The 15,051-nt window shown below is 38.1% G+C and overlaps 1 protein-coding gene across 1 annotated transcript in view; it reads left to right on the forward strand.

Moving 5' to 3' along the window:
* The first annotated feature begins 817 nt into the window (after window positions 1-817).
* nfkbie (nuclear factor of kappa light polypeptide gene enhancer in B-cells inhibitor, epsilon) overlaps window positions 818-15,051 on the forward strand; it is a 32,694-nt gene continuing 18,460 nt past the window's right edge. Inside the window, exons 1-2 of the mRNA XM_061987078.2 lie at window positions 818-1,481; window positions 12,007-12,109. Coding sequence (XP_061843062.1) covers window positions 1,183-1,481; window positions 12,007-12,109 — 402 coding nt within the window. The 5' untranslated portion in view covers window positions 818-1,182. The remainder of the gene's footprint in view (window positions 1,482-12,006; window positions 12,110-15,051) is intronic.

Raw genomic sequence — 15,051 nt, forward strand, 5'->3', positions numbered from 1 at the left:
TTAATGCCTGGCTGGTGATCGACTGACACACCCTCCGAGATCGACCGGTAGCTCGCGATCGACGTAATGAGCACCCCTGGTCTAGACTGAGGCCAAGGAAGAAAAAACCTCATAACCTCATAAGCATGTAATTGTTAGCACGTTAGCATAGTACTGTTAGCATGCAAGCTTTTTTGGTTAATTTTTCTCATATTTTTAACGCTTTCCGACCAGCATGCTAACTGTTAGCATTTCAGCTCGGCTTTGGCTCCTCAGCATGCATATTACATTTCTACCAAAACTGCCTTAATCTATATATTGTACTGGTTTTGAAGGTGAAAACTCCCAAAATGCCCCACAGTGGAAACATTTTGGGCAGATAGCATATACGAGTAGTATGAATTGTAAAAACTTCCCATTTCTTACGAATGGGTAAACATTCCTGGAAATGTGTGAATGTTTGTGAAATAAATGAGCAAAAAAGAAAACGAAAACAAAACCATTATTTTCTACTAAAAAAAAAAGTTAAAGTACCACTGATAGTCACACACACACACACACACTAGGTGAGGTGAAATTACCCGCTGCATTTGACCCATCCCCTTGTTCCACCCCCTGGGAGGTGAGGGTCAGTGAGCAGCAGCGGTGGCCGTGGTCAGGAATACTTTTGGTGATTTAACCCCCAATTTAATTTATTCCATCTATTGTCCTTGAAAGTGAATAACACAACAAAAAAACGCCTTCTTTTTGTGAACTGAAAAATATCAATCTTTAATGCTGGTATCGGTCCGATACTGATTTGACCCTTGGTATCATTTTGATCGATGTATGGCTCGATCCACCCAACTCGTTCAAGATGACCGGGGATTCCCCGCCTGACAAAAACAGCTCCGCTCTTCACATGTCGTTTTCTTCCTCTTCTTTCATTGCTCGTACGCTCCCCGCCCGGAGGAAGTGCTGCCGTTACCGGATACCTCGACGACTAACCCAACCGCTTCTTGTTCGTAATGAGCGCGGCAGCAGCGTGTGTAGAAAGTTTGAAAGGAGCCGCTAGCACGTCACAGTAGTCGTCTTTTGGCATGAAAGGCGCCAGCCTGACGGTCTTCAGGCTGTCCTCGGAGTCCCGGTCTCCGGCGGTGACCCCCGCCTCCAGCCGTTAACACCACCCGGGGAACAAGTGAGGGGATACCCGCCACCAGCAGCATGGCGAGCGGCGACTGTCGCAAAGACGACTTCCCCGAGGATAGCCGCGTGGACTCGGGCATCGACTCCTATCGCTCCATGCTCAAGTCGGAGGATCCGAGGACCGAGCTCAGCGGGCCGAGGGACAAGCTCCACCCCGCGGAGGAGCGCTTGGACTCGGCCTACGGCTCGGCGTCGCTGACGGTGGAGAGCCTGTCAGACATAGTTGAGGGCTGCACACTGGAGCCAGCGGCACCGAGCTCCGGACTCTCAGAACCGGAGGAGAACTTAATCACGTCTATTACCGAAGATGGAGACACGTAGGTTTTTTCATTGTGTTTTTAACTCTCTCGGAGGACCAAACGTGTACACTGGGGGGAGTCAAAAAGTACGGCTTGGGGGCCATTTATGGCACTTAAAAAACAAACCTCTAAACTAGAAAAAAACACAGTTAAAATGGGGTAACAAGATTAAACATCGAACTAAAAGATGACATGCAGGCTATTTGATGTGGCTAGTACAGAAGTGCCCTAAGTGTTTGATGTATCTAGTACAGAAGTGTCCTAAGTGTTTGATGTGTCTATTACAGAAGTATCCTAAGTGTTTGATGTGTCTAGTACAGAAGGGGCCTAAGTGTTTGATGTGTTCAGTACAGAAGTGTCCTAAATCCAAAGTGTTTGATGTGTCTAGCACAGAAGTGTCCTAAGTGTTTGATGTATCTAGTACAGAAGTGTCCTAAGTGTTTGATGTGTCTAGTACAGAAGTGTCCTAAGTGTTTGATGTGTCTAGTACAGAAGTGTCCTAAGTGTTTGATGTGTTCAGTACAGAAGTGTCCTAAATCCTAAGTGTTTGATGTGTCTAGCACAGAAGTGTCCTAAGTGTTTGATGTGTCTAGTACAGAAGTGTCCTAAGTGTTTGATGTGTCTAGTACAGAAGTGTCCTAGTACAGAAGTGTCCTAAGTGTTTGATGTGTCTAGTACAGAAGTGTCCTAAGTGTTTGATGTGTCTAGTACAGAAGTGTCCTAAGTGTTTGATGTGCCTAGTGCAGAAGTGTCCTAAGTGTTTGATGTGTTCAGTACAGAAGTGTCCGAAGTCCTAGGTGTTTTGATGTATCTAGTACAGAGGTGTCCTAAGTGTTTGATGTGTCTAGTAAAGAAGTGTCCTAAGTGTTTGATGTGTTGAGTACAGAAGTGTCCTAAGTGTTTGATGTATCTAGTACAGAAGTGTCCTAAGTGTTTGGTGTATCTAGTACAGAAGTGTCCTAAATGCGGCCCATAGCTCATTTTTCAACGGCCCACGGTACAATTGTTAGCATTCTAATGCTAGCTTTTTTTTTGCTAATGAATGAATGATACCTGTTAGAATGCTAAGGCTAATATGCTAACTTCCCCCCCAGCTAATTTTGTATTTATACACCACAGTCATATTTTGGTACTTGATGCATGCTAACATTAGCAGGCTAGCATTAAAAAAACCTCAGATACACATACCAGAGTGATATGTTTTGGTACTTTTAGCATGCTAATATTAGCCTGCTAAATTGTTCAGCTAATTCAACAGGTATACAACTCACTGTCATATATTTAGTTTTTTTCCACTAATGCTAACTTGTTATCATAATACTGTTAGCATGCTGGCTTTGTCGAGCTCATTTTGATCATCATTTTTTGTTATTTGGCCAGCATGCTAACGTCGTATATTTTATTTTTTCCCACTAATGCTAACTTATCATAGTACTGTTAGCATGCTGGCTTTGTCTAGCTCATTTAGCTCATCATTTTTTGTTATTTGGCCAGCATGCTAACGTCGTATATTTAGTTTTTTCCACTAATGCTAACTTATGATAATACTGTTAGCATGCTGGCTTTGTCTAGCTCATTTAGCTCATAATTTTTTGTTATTTGGCCAGCAAGCTAACGTCACATTATTTTGACTTTTCCACTAATGCTAACTTGTTATCATAGTACTATTAGCATGCTGGCTTTGTCTAGCTCATTTTGCTCATCATTTTTTGTTATTTGGCCAACATGCTAACGTCATATATTTTGGTTTTTCCACTAATGCTAACTTGTTTTCATAGTACTGTTAGCATGCTGGCTTTGTCTAGCTCATTTTGCTCATCATTTTTTGTTATTTGGCCAGCATGCTAACTGTTAGCACTTTGGTTCGGCTTCACCCCTGATCTAGTACAACTACTTAGCATACAGTATCTGTTGTTAGAATGAATCCTTGTGCACTGATGCAAGTATACTGTAGTTGATTAAGAAAACACGATAAAATCATATCATCTTGCCGTGCACTTTTCTACTAAGAATGCAGCAAATACAGAATAGATTAATTTATATCCTTTTTAGTAAGGATGCCGGAAAATGTTTGTCACATCCGAATCGTGGTAATTCTTTTTTTTAATTTTTTTTTTTACAATTTTGATTTTATTTAAACATTTTCAGAAATCACAGATTTGTAAAAATTATATATTGTAGGCTATCTTTGCGTGTTTATGTCACATGTCAACAGCCAAAATTCACGTTTGTAACCTATAAAACTATTTTCAAAAGGTTTAATTTCATTTTCACTTATACCAAAAAACTTTAATCATTTGATTTGACATTTTACATGCAAGCCGATATCATGCGATACTTGTTTTTTTTGCCGATATTGGCCCGATATCTATATTGTATCGGGACAGCCTTACTCCAATATCAGTATGTGTGTGTGAAAGCAGCGGGGAGGGCTTATGAAGACCCGTGTGAAGTTGGCCCCCCCTTATCATAGCAAATATTACAATTAAAATTCCAATCGTTTGTGCTGTAAAAATTGTTTGTGCCATTGCAGTTTTGAAGTTATTCTAAAAAAGTAGCGGGGGTGTATATTGTAGCGTCTCGGAAGAGTTAGTGCTGCAAGGCGTTCTGGGTATTTGTTCTGTTGTGTTTATGTTGTGTTACGGTGCGGATGTTCTCCCGAAATGTGTTTGCCATTCTTGTTTGGTGTGGGTTCACAGTGTGTCGCATATTTTGTAACAGTGTTAAAGTTGTTTATACGGCCACCCTCAGTGTGACCTGTATGGCTGTTGATCAAGTATGATTTGCATTCACTTGTGTGTGTGTCAAAAGCCGTAGATATTATGTGACAGGTCCGGCACGTAAAGGCAGTGCCTTCAAGGTTTATTGGCGCTCTGTACTTCTCCCTACGTCCGTGTACACAGCAGCGTTTTAAAAAGTCATAAATTTTACTTTTAGAAAACGATACCGATAATTTTGAAACTGATACCGATAATTTCCGATATTACATTTTAAAGCATTTATCGGCCGATAATATCGGCAGTCCGATATTATCGGACATCCCTAGTATTAACAGCACATAAAATAAATTGTTTAAGTAGTACAGAACTACATAACATAAATAAAATAGAAAAATATTATTTCTATGTAAAATAAATAACATAGCTGTGCAAAATAATACAAAATGTATCAAACTCAGATAAAAAAATACATCTGCAGGCAGGCACTTCGGGATTTCCCTTCCTGGTTCGATGACCCGCCCTATCTTGCCTCTGATTGGCCAGTCCCTAAACAATCGTGACTCATCATAGTAAACAACCAACCAATCATGGATGTTCTTATACGTGCAAGCACGTCTTGGAAGGAGGAAGGGGAAGGGTTTAGAGAACAAGGAACACAACAAATAAGCGGCGTTTGGTAATTTTAACGTGAAATAAATTATATCAATGTTACGACATTTTCTCAATTCATATCTTGTTTCAAAATATATCGATATATCTTACAAACTCGATATATCACCCAGCCTTACCCCCAACCTTGTCAAAATCTCCCCTAACTTGTCCCAAACGTTTGTGCTACGTTTATGCAGCAAAATTGTATTATCTAACTAATATAGTTTTATCATTCGCTATTACATTTTTTATGTAATTAAAGTGTCAAAATGATCCCAAACTATTCAATATTTTTTGTTTAAAGTTTGTGCTGGCTTGCACAGCAAATTTTGTGTGTTCATTGTAGTTTTTATGTTGTTATCGTGTAACTAGCCCCATAACATAAAAGCTATAATAGTTAGACAAAATATTTTTCAGCACAAACGTTAAGGGACTTTGGGGAGATTTTGACAAGGTGGGAGGGCTGGTTATAAATAATAAAACGTTAATAACAAAAAAAACTCTTAATAGTTAAAACAAAATTTTGCAGCACAAACAAATGGGACGGGTTCGGGGAGATTTTGACAAGTGGTGGTGCTGCATGACATTGTCAGAAAATGTATTTTAGAATAACTTAACTGTTACGGCACAAACAAAAATGTTTGCCGCACAAAGGAATGTCAGTCTTGTTTTAATATTTGCAATGATAGCATGGGCCAACTTCACACAAGTCCTAGAAAGACGTTAAATCAGGGGTCACCAACCTTTTTGAAACCAAGAGCTAATTCTTGGGTGCTGATTAATGTGAAGGGTTACCAGTTTCATACACACTTAAATAAATTGCCAGAAATAGCCAATTTGCTCAATTTACCTTTAACTCTGTTATTATTAATAATTAATGATATTTATCTTTGTGGAAACACTGATCATCTTAATGATTTCTCACAATAAATATATATAGAAACAGATAAATATCAATATGCAACACTTTATTTTTATATTTTCTCTAAGTGCACATTTTTCAAATTGAACATTTTCAAATGATCGCTTCTAAAACAGTCTTGTGAAATCACAATATCCCATTTTAACTAGCTAGCCACTAAAAAAATTTAACAAATCATGAATTACTTTGCACCATGTTTGTACAAATAATAAGTCATGTAAAATACAAAAGTCAACTCTCAAATTTTTAAATAAATCATGTCACACTTTGAACTGGACACCAAATCTGTTATCTGTTTCTTTGTCAGTTAGTGAAGACCAAGTCTTTAAAATATTTTCTTGGATTTTCAAATTCTATTTGAGTTTTGTCTCTCTTAGAATTAAAAATGTCGAGCAAAGCGAGACCAGCTTGCTAGTAAATAAAAAAAAAAAAAAAAAAATAGAGGCAGCTCACTGGTAAGTGCTGCTATTTGAGCTATTTTTAGAACAGGCCAGCGGGCTACTCATCTGGTCCTTATGGGCTACCTGGTGCCCGCGGGCACCGCGTTGGTGACCCCTGCGTTAAATGCATATAATATAAAGAGAATAATTCATGAATTCAACCGCCACGGTGGGAGGTCCTGGAACTTAACCACATCAGTCGAGGGAATACTCTACCTTCAAAACACGTGGAAAACAAGTTTAAGGTGTGAGAGAAAACTTAACTGTGCTTAATGTTCCCCTACTTCCTCTTCATAATAATACAACAATTGCCATTTTAAAAAAAAGCCACCGGTGGTAATTATGAGTGAATGCTAATTATGATGCTTAGAAAATTATATATTTATGTCTTATAATTTGGCTCGTTAAAGGACGTGCTGTACACTCGTCAAACCTTCACTGCAATGGTGGCCAAACTTTTTTCCGCTAAGGGCCACAGACTGACAAATCAAGGGATGCCGGGGTCATCTTGGTAGTTTTCACCTTGATAACCAGTACAAAATGGACTTTGTTTACAAAGAGCAAGAAATGCAATTTGTTGTGAATGCTGAAGATCCTGTTAAAAAATGCTAACTGTAAGGTACCAAAATATATCACTCTGTGTGAACCTGGAAAAAAATATTTCAAAGACTAGCATACTAACTAGGGAGGTAAGAGTATGAACATTTCGTATAACGGTTTTTGTGACCAAAATTATCACGGTTATCATTATTATCACAGTATTTTTTAATGTGATCAAAAAGTTCTTGTACACACTATGAAATCTTTGAACCAGTTTTTTTTTTTTCAAACATTTTACAAAATATATTGAAACACAATAAACTAATTGGCAGAAGAAGTATTAGATATTGATGTGGCTTCTTGAGAGACATTTGTATTTGAATGTTTAAATATGTGTATCTTATTCCGTTTTAAATCAGTAAAGGATTCTTTTTTCTTGAGTGTTAAAAAACTTGTTTTTGGCCGTATCACTTCCTGCTAATATGTCGTCATGCAAGTTCACTTACTGTTGTCATTATTCCTTCGAGCGATCGCGTTGTCTAAAAGAGCACAGTCTGTATGTTTAATTTACACAATTGAATAGTTTAGGTTGTCAGACAGCAATCTGCTTATATATAAGTTTATATTGGGGTTAGGGCTGGGCGATTTGGCCTTTTTTTAATATCTCTATATTTTTAGGCCATATCGTGATACATGATATATATCTCGATATTTTGCCTTAGCCTTGAATTAACACTTGATACATGTAATCACATCAGTATCATGATTCTATGTGTCTACATTAAAACATTCTTGTTCATACTGCATTAATATATGCTCATTTTAAACTTTCAGGCAGAGAAGGAAATCACAACTAAGTCAATTTACCAAAACTGTATTTATTAAACAGTTATTAAGCAGTGGTACAAACATTCATGTCATTTCCAAAACAGAAAGTGCAAGATTGTCAGAGACATTTTAAAACAAGCTATTAGTGCACTTTTGTGCATGGTGTCACTAAGATGACATATCAAAACAACACTAAATTAAAGTGCACTTTTTGTACAGAAGGCCACTACAATAGTTTAAAAACATGATGTCACACAAGATATTTCAATAAGTGTCAAATAAAAATTAGCTGCATAATAGGAAATCAAATCGTGTTCGTCCTTCGCTATGTGGTAGGTTCCTGCGGACATTATCTCCTTTTGTTGTCGACTATTTTTTTCATACGGTGTTGATCTGGAAATGTTTGCCTCGCCATTTTGATGGTGTGGCACCGAATGGAAGATGTTGACATGCGGAGTAAGCACTCTTCATTCTCTAGCAGGTGACTTTTCAAATGATGCTACATATTAGCAGTAATGCTACTTTTTGTAGAAACGCTTTTGCCCCACACTTGACAAATTACGGTTGTCTGTTCGACATATTCCCACTTGAAGCCAAACCACCGCCAGACGATGAACCCCCTGCTGTTTTTCTTGGGAATTAATTCTTCCTTCATTTGTTACCAGATTCGCACCTTCTTTCTCTGGTATAACCACTCGCACCACAGCTATTGTTACCCATGCTGCTACCTCTCTGCTCCGCGAGGGCGTATACGTACGTGACGTATGACGTGACAGTATGTGACGTGACAGTATGTGACGTGTGTAAGAAGGTGCGCTTTCTGTCTGTGAGAAGGAGACACAAGAAGGAGTGGGAGGAGCCTGTCGTGTAATGCCAGCAGCTAAAAGCAACTGCGTGAGAACGTATACTCCAATATCAATATATAGTCATTTTCTATATCGCACAGAGACAAACCCGCGATATATCGCGTATATCGATATATCGCATATATCGCGTATATAGATATATCGCCCAGCCCTAATTGGGGTATATCGTTTCTTCATGGGGAAAGACATTAATGTACGCATTTAAGCTAGCTAGCTTCTCCAGTAAATGAACAGTATCGCCGGTCCCTTAATTTTGGTGTTATCGATCATGGTTTTACGATCATTTAAATCGGTAACACTAACCATCGGGGGTTGAACCACGGTTTGTCAGTACAGCGTTTATTGTTACATCTTTAAACGGGTATTATTCGTCAAGTAACAAAATATTTGACGCTGGTGTGTATTCCTGCAAAATTTACAAAAAAAAACAAGCATGCTAATATTAGAATGCTAACGTTTGTACCGCAGACCGTTAAAAATGAGCTAAGAGTGTTTTTGAATTTTTTATATTCAACAAAAATATGTCCAGAGAAAATTTAAGATCATTTTTTAGTATTTATTTGAGTACTCAAATAACATCAGTTTACAAAGGAGAAAGGGTTTTTGCTGCGGAAAGGAGAAGAGCAAAAGCGAGAGAGAGACAAAGACCTCTTCCACGACTTTATAACTTTTTTGAATATAAGGAGGAGTTGGGGCACCACTTGCGGTCTCTTGGGAGGGGGAGAGAGAAAACGAGAAGCTCTATCTGATTGTGGATAGCAATGTTTTGGTTAAGCACTGGGTTGGCAGTTAACATCAATCATAAAAGAAACCCATTTGGAGAGTAACATTTGACTGAAAAAAACAAATACGACAATAATTTAGTGATCAACCAACATCACACCAGTCTTTGTTCTTGGAGAGAGTGGGGGTTTGGAGACATCCTGAATAGGCTGTAAAAATGGACAGGCCATAAAAGTGTCTCATCTTAGGACAAAAAAAAGGCCAATGTAGTGAAGACAAAGCTGCACACACAAAGTCTTAGACTTAAATTGTGGTTTTACACATGAGATTACTGAAATATTATTTTTGCCATTACATGGGCCGCACTTTGAACACCCCTGCTTTACTGCTCACTAGGTGGTGCATTTGCATGGAATTTATGTCTACTTTTATCATGGATACAAAACACACTTTGCAGATAGATATATTGAACTTTAGGCAGAATAATGCCTTTACCAGCAGGTTCATAGCTGCCCAAACCACACATACCCGAAAGAACATTCAATTAAAGGCGGTTCAAGTTCGTCCGTGATGCTGGTTTTGAAAGGGGATTTCATGTATTTAGTGAACTTTGGCGTTGTCATGTCTGCAGGCAGATTGCTGTGAGGCTTTTCACTGAGAAAACAGAAGTGAAAAAGACAGGCCTGGACTTCCCCACGCGGTGCAGACAAAGTAGACGCTGTAAAAGGGCGGCGTGGCTTGTTTTTCATCCAAGAACTTGTTCATCAGGATAGCCCGCAGTACTCGTTCTGTGTTTTCTAGCGCTTATTAGCAAGCAATTTTCTCTTGTTTGCTGTAGACACCGTTCAAAAGGAAGGGTTCCTCGCAACCTGTTTGAACGTCATTTGGCCGCACTGCACTTTTCAGTTTGACTCAATGAAAAGCACACACACACACACACACACACACACACACACACACACACACACACACACACACATGGGCCTTGTGGGGTCCGTCGTTGCTGCCATGTCGCCAGTCTGCCTCGATTGACGTCGCAGCGATCAGTGTCGTCGCAGAATTGCACAAGTGTTGTACAGCGTCTGACCTCTTTTTGTTTCCGCTTGCTGTCTGCTGTGCTGCCACATGGTACTGCTCGGGGAGGAGACGCATTAAAACACAAGTTAAAAAAACATAAAAATGAAAATAAAAAGAGTGCATTGCTCGGGCTGGGCTATATGGCTGAAAACTGTATCTCGATACCATTTAATATCTGTCAATATCGATTATTACTGATATTTTTGGAAAATAAGGAGCAGGAGAAAACTATATTACATTTTTTATTTTTTTATTTAAATCCCCTAATTATAATCCCCTCAGCCAGAAAGAAAATGTCAACACAAGCATGGAATAGAATCAATATACACAACATTTTTTAATTACATTGAACACTTAACAAAAACAAAAATAAGGAATACGTAAGAAATGCTTAATAAAAGGTAAGAAAATAATGCAAAGTGTGAAAATGTAAACATAGAGAAACCTGAGAACTATTGTACGCAGGTTTAGTGCCAGGTAGTTACAACTGTGCTCTAAAGGGTAAGCACGGCTAAAGTGGTGTGGTATTACGGCTCTTGGTTGGCCCCGCCGCCTTGGATAATTTACAGACCACATTGGTCTGTCCTTTTGAAACAAATCCAAATGAAACTACCATACTGTCGAAGTGACTTTTCCGGTTTTATCCGCATTTTTTTCATTTTTACTTTCTCTTCTCACTCCGTGCAAAGAATCAATCACCAGACGACAAGATGGCGAAACCAAACGGGATAGTTGATACTGTAACCTGATTGGCTGTTAGCGTGTCACTCACTGCGATCAGTGATCACTTCCTGCGTTGCTCGGTTACGAGTGCTTTTGTTCATCCAACCAACCTTGTTTCGCAACTTCCGCTTTCGTCCAACAAAGAAGAAGAAAATAAATATTGCCATTTTTAACAAACGCGTTTTTTTATTGATACTGATTACATCCAATACCAAGTAGTTCCAGTGGCAGTATTGATTAGACTGATGCTGATATTGATACTTAACATTTTCAAGATCAATAAATGATTACATTTTCATCACAGTTATAATCAAACAAAGGGTAGGGTAACAATATTAATTATATAGCAGCAGCACATGAATGGACTTTTCCAATGAATTGAAATGTCCTTGTAGCCCGATTCCTTGCGGCCCGTAGTTTGGACACCCTTGATTTATATCGTATATCGTTGAATTCGTGCAACCCTCACAAACTTTGCAAGCGGCCTTTCCACTGCTACGGTGTGGACTGAGGGTCACACAGGACGCACTTTGATCATGTGGTTGAGAAAATAGTGCTGTTAAAGAAAACTCATGAACTTGTTGTTATCGCGTTAACTTTGACAGCCCTTTTAAACATTCACTATTTAAATAAAATAAAATGGAATTAATATTAAAGGAAATGTAGCGCACAACAATTCAACTTCAGACGTCGTGGAGCTTAACTTTTTTCACAAATGTGTGTCGCAGTCTAAATTAAGCTATAATGCTTGGTTCCATTTCCTGTCTGTTGTACACAACAATGCAATGTTTAATTTGCTACAACTTCCTCCATGGGGTTTGAGGTTTCTCTGTTTTTAGTGCTCAATTTTATTTTGGCACATTTAAAGGTCTCTTCTGGTACTGGTAGTTTTAACTATTTTGTAAGAACAGTGAGTACAGTATTTAGTACTTCTTTCATTCTGCATTTTATATGTGTATGCCACTATTAAAAATACTTTGTGTGTGTGTGTGTGTGTGTGTGTGTGTGTGTGTGTGTGTGTGTGTGTGTGTGTGTGTGTGTGTGTGTGTGTAGAATTCTGCACTTGGCCATCATCCATGAGGAAGATTTAATTGCACAACAGTTGATCCAGATATTCCCCAAAGAAGTCATGGACATCCAGAACAATTTGTACCAGGTAGGTTGTGTCACAACAAGACTAGAAGCTTCCACTGTGTCGCTGCTGTGTTAGCATGTAGATTGTGGAAGTAGTTTTTTTTGTGTGTGTACTTCCACACAACCATTGTTCCTCTTTTCATATGCAGCCTCTTTGGAACGCGGCTGTAGGTGGTTCCAGTGTTGGCTCACTATAGTGGCTTTCAGTGGAAACTCCCGTGCTCTTCCTCCTGTAGAAATAGAAGCGCGCGGGGAGCTAAGGAGTGAAATGTTATCGTCGTGAAAGATGTTCAGGATCAGGTTCTTGCCGGTCGTCGAGGCCAAAGTGAAAATGAAGCGAAGTGACACAATTTGTGAGTGGAAACCTTAGAAGAAGCATAGAGTCAGCAGTGACTCACTTAGTCCTCTTCTCTTACCCATTCCACTTTGCTTGCTGAATTTCCTTTTAGTAGTCATTCCAGGGCATTTTACGCTTCAACACTTGAACTTCACCTCCGATCAGTTAGTATGTTGCACCCCTTGTAGAATGGGTACCGTTACATTTGAACCGATGCGGTACTAATTCCCGGTCCCTGGGAATCGATACAGTTACCAATTTTCAGTACTTTTGTGTGACTAATATAGTTTTTGATGATAAAATCTCATTTGCAACATTTAAAAATGGGCTGACTATGACAACTGCTGTCCAGTTTTTATATCTTGTTTTATTACACATTTATTTTCAAGTATTACATTAGGTTGCAATTACAGTTGCAAGTCCAAGACGTTAGATGGCAGTATCTATTATCCAGTTTATAGTGTGTTTGCTAGTCAGTTCAGTCTTTGCTAAATCTAGTCTTTTGTCCATCCATCTTCTTCCGCTTATCCGAGGTCGGGTCACTAAGCAACCTCCTGGAATTCATGAACGTCCTGTCCTGCATGGGTGTAACAAGGACTATGTAAATGTGATTGTGCCTCCCTAAAGTGTGTATCATTTTGGAGGGAATATTTTATGTCAGTACAATCACTAGCATAACATTTTATGTCAGTACAATCACTGGGACACACATCTGTGGTAAAGATCAGTTAAAAAAAGTATTGCTTAACTTATCAACTTATTGCTGATTTGACCACGTTGTGCTGAGCAGCCAGGCCGGAGACACAGGTTTCCAGTTTTGGTTCTATGGTCGTCATCACTCTGTTCCTCTTGGCCACAGGTTGATAAACAGAGCTTGAGTGCATGGGTGTCCAAACTTTTCGATTTGGGGGCTGCATTGGGCTGAAAAAATGTGATTGATGGCCAAAAGCTGACTGCATGTAAAGTAACTGTAAATGTAAAGTAACTAGGGATGTCTGATAATGGCTTTTGGCCGATATCCGATATTCCGATATTGTCCAACTCTTTAATTACCGATACCGATATATACAGTCATGGAATTAACACATTATTATGCCTAATTTGGACAACCAGGTATGGTGAAGATAAGGTCCTTTTTAAAAAAAAATAATAAATAAAATAAGATAAATAAATTAAAAACATTTTCTTGAATAAAAAAGAAAGTAAAACAATATATAAAGTTACTTAGAAACTAGTAATTAATGAAAATGAGTAAAATTAACTGTTAAAGGTTAGTACTATTAGTAAACCAGCAGCACGCACAATTATGTGTGCTTACGGACTGTATCCCTTGCAGACTGTATTGATATATATTGCTATGTAATGTAGGAACCAGAGTATTGATAACAGAAAGAAACAACCCTTTTGTGTGAATGAGTGTAAATGGGGGAGGGAGGTTTTTTGGGTTGGTGCACTAATTGTAAGTGTATCTTGTGTTTTTTATGTTGATTTAATTAAAAAAAAAGAAAAAGAAAAAACCCGATACCGATAATAAAAAAACCGATACCGATAATTTCCGATATTACATTCTAAAGCATTTATCGGTCGATAATATCACCTCTAAAAGTAACTATATACACATACAGTACAGACCAAAATTTTGGAGACACCTTCTCATTCACAACACTGCTGATGGTCACAACCCCATTGATAAAGCAAGAAATTCCACTAATAAAGCAAGAAATTCCACTAATCAACCCTGATAAGGCATACCTGTGAAGTGAAAACCATTTCAGGTGACTACCTCTTGAAGCTCATCGAGAGCATGCCAAGAGTGTGCAAAGCAGTAATCAGAGCAAAGGGTGGCTATTTTGAAGAAACTAGAATTTAAAACATGTTTTTAGTTATTTGACCTTTTTTTGTTAAGTACATAACTCCACGTTCATAGTTTTGATGCCTTCAGTGACAATCTACAATGTAAATAGTCATGAAAATAAAGAGAACGCGTTGTATGAGAAGGTGTGTCCAAACTTTTGTACTGTGTGTGTGTGTGTGTGTGTGTGTGTGTGTGTGTGTACGTACATATATATATATATATATATATATATATATATATATATATATATATATATACACACATATATATGTATATTATAAGTATAAAATATATGTATATACATGTATGTATCTATGTATGTATAATATATGTATATGTATAATATATATATATATATATGTATATATTATTATACTACTATATAATAATAATAATGAATATAATTGGATTTTAAGAGTATATGAAAGTTCGGCTTTTACTTTGTTTACTTCTGTGACAACCTTTCTTCCATCCATCCATTTTCTACCGCTTGTCCCTCTGTAATCAATCAGAAATATCAAGCAGTTAAAATGCGCCAAACATGGATAAGTATGGAGAGTGTTTTGCATTTTTTCCATCATGCTGCGTAATGTATTTAAATCGGTGTAGTTGTGAATTTATTTTGGTGTTTGGATGTTTTTCATAATATCCACAATGTTCAATGAGCAGGTTGTGTTATGTGTGACTTATGTGTTGACTTTTTGTGTCAGTTGGAATTATTATTTTTTTTTTTCAACATGACTAGAGAAGGCTGTTTGCATTGATCCATCCA

Source organism: Nerophis lumbriciformis, linkage group LG26 (genome assembly GCF_033978685.3).
Source record: "Nerophis lumbriciformis linkage group LG26, RoL_Nlum_v2.1, whole genome shotgun sequence".
Classification (NCBI taxonomy): Eukaryota; Metazoa; Chordata; class Actinopteri; order Syngnathiformes; family Syngnathidae; genus Nerophis; species Nerophis lumbriciformis.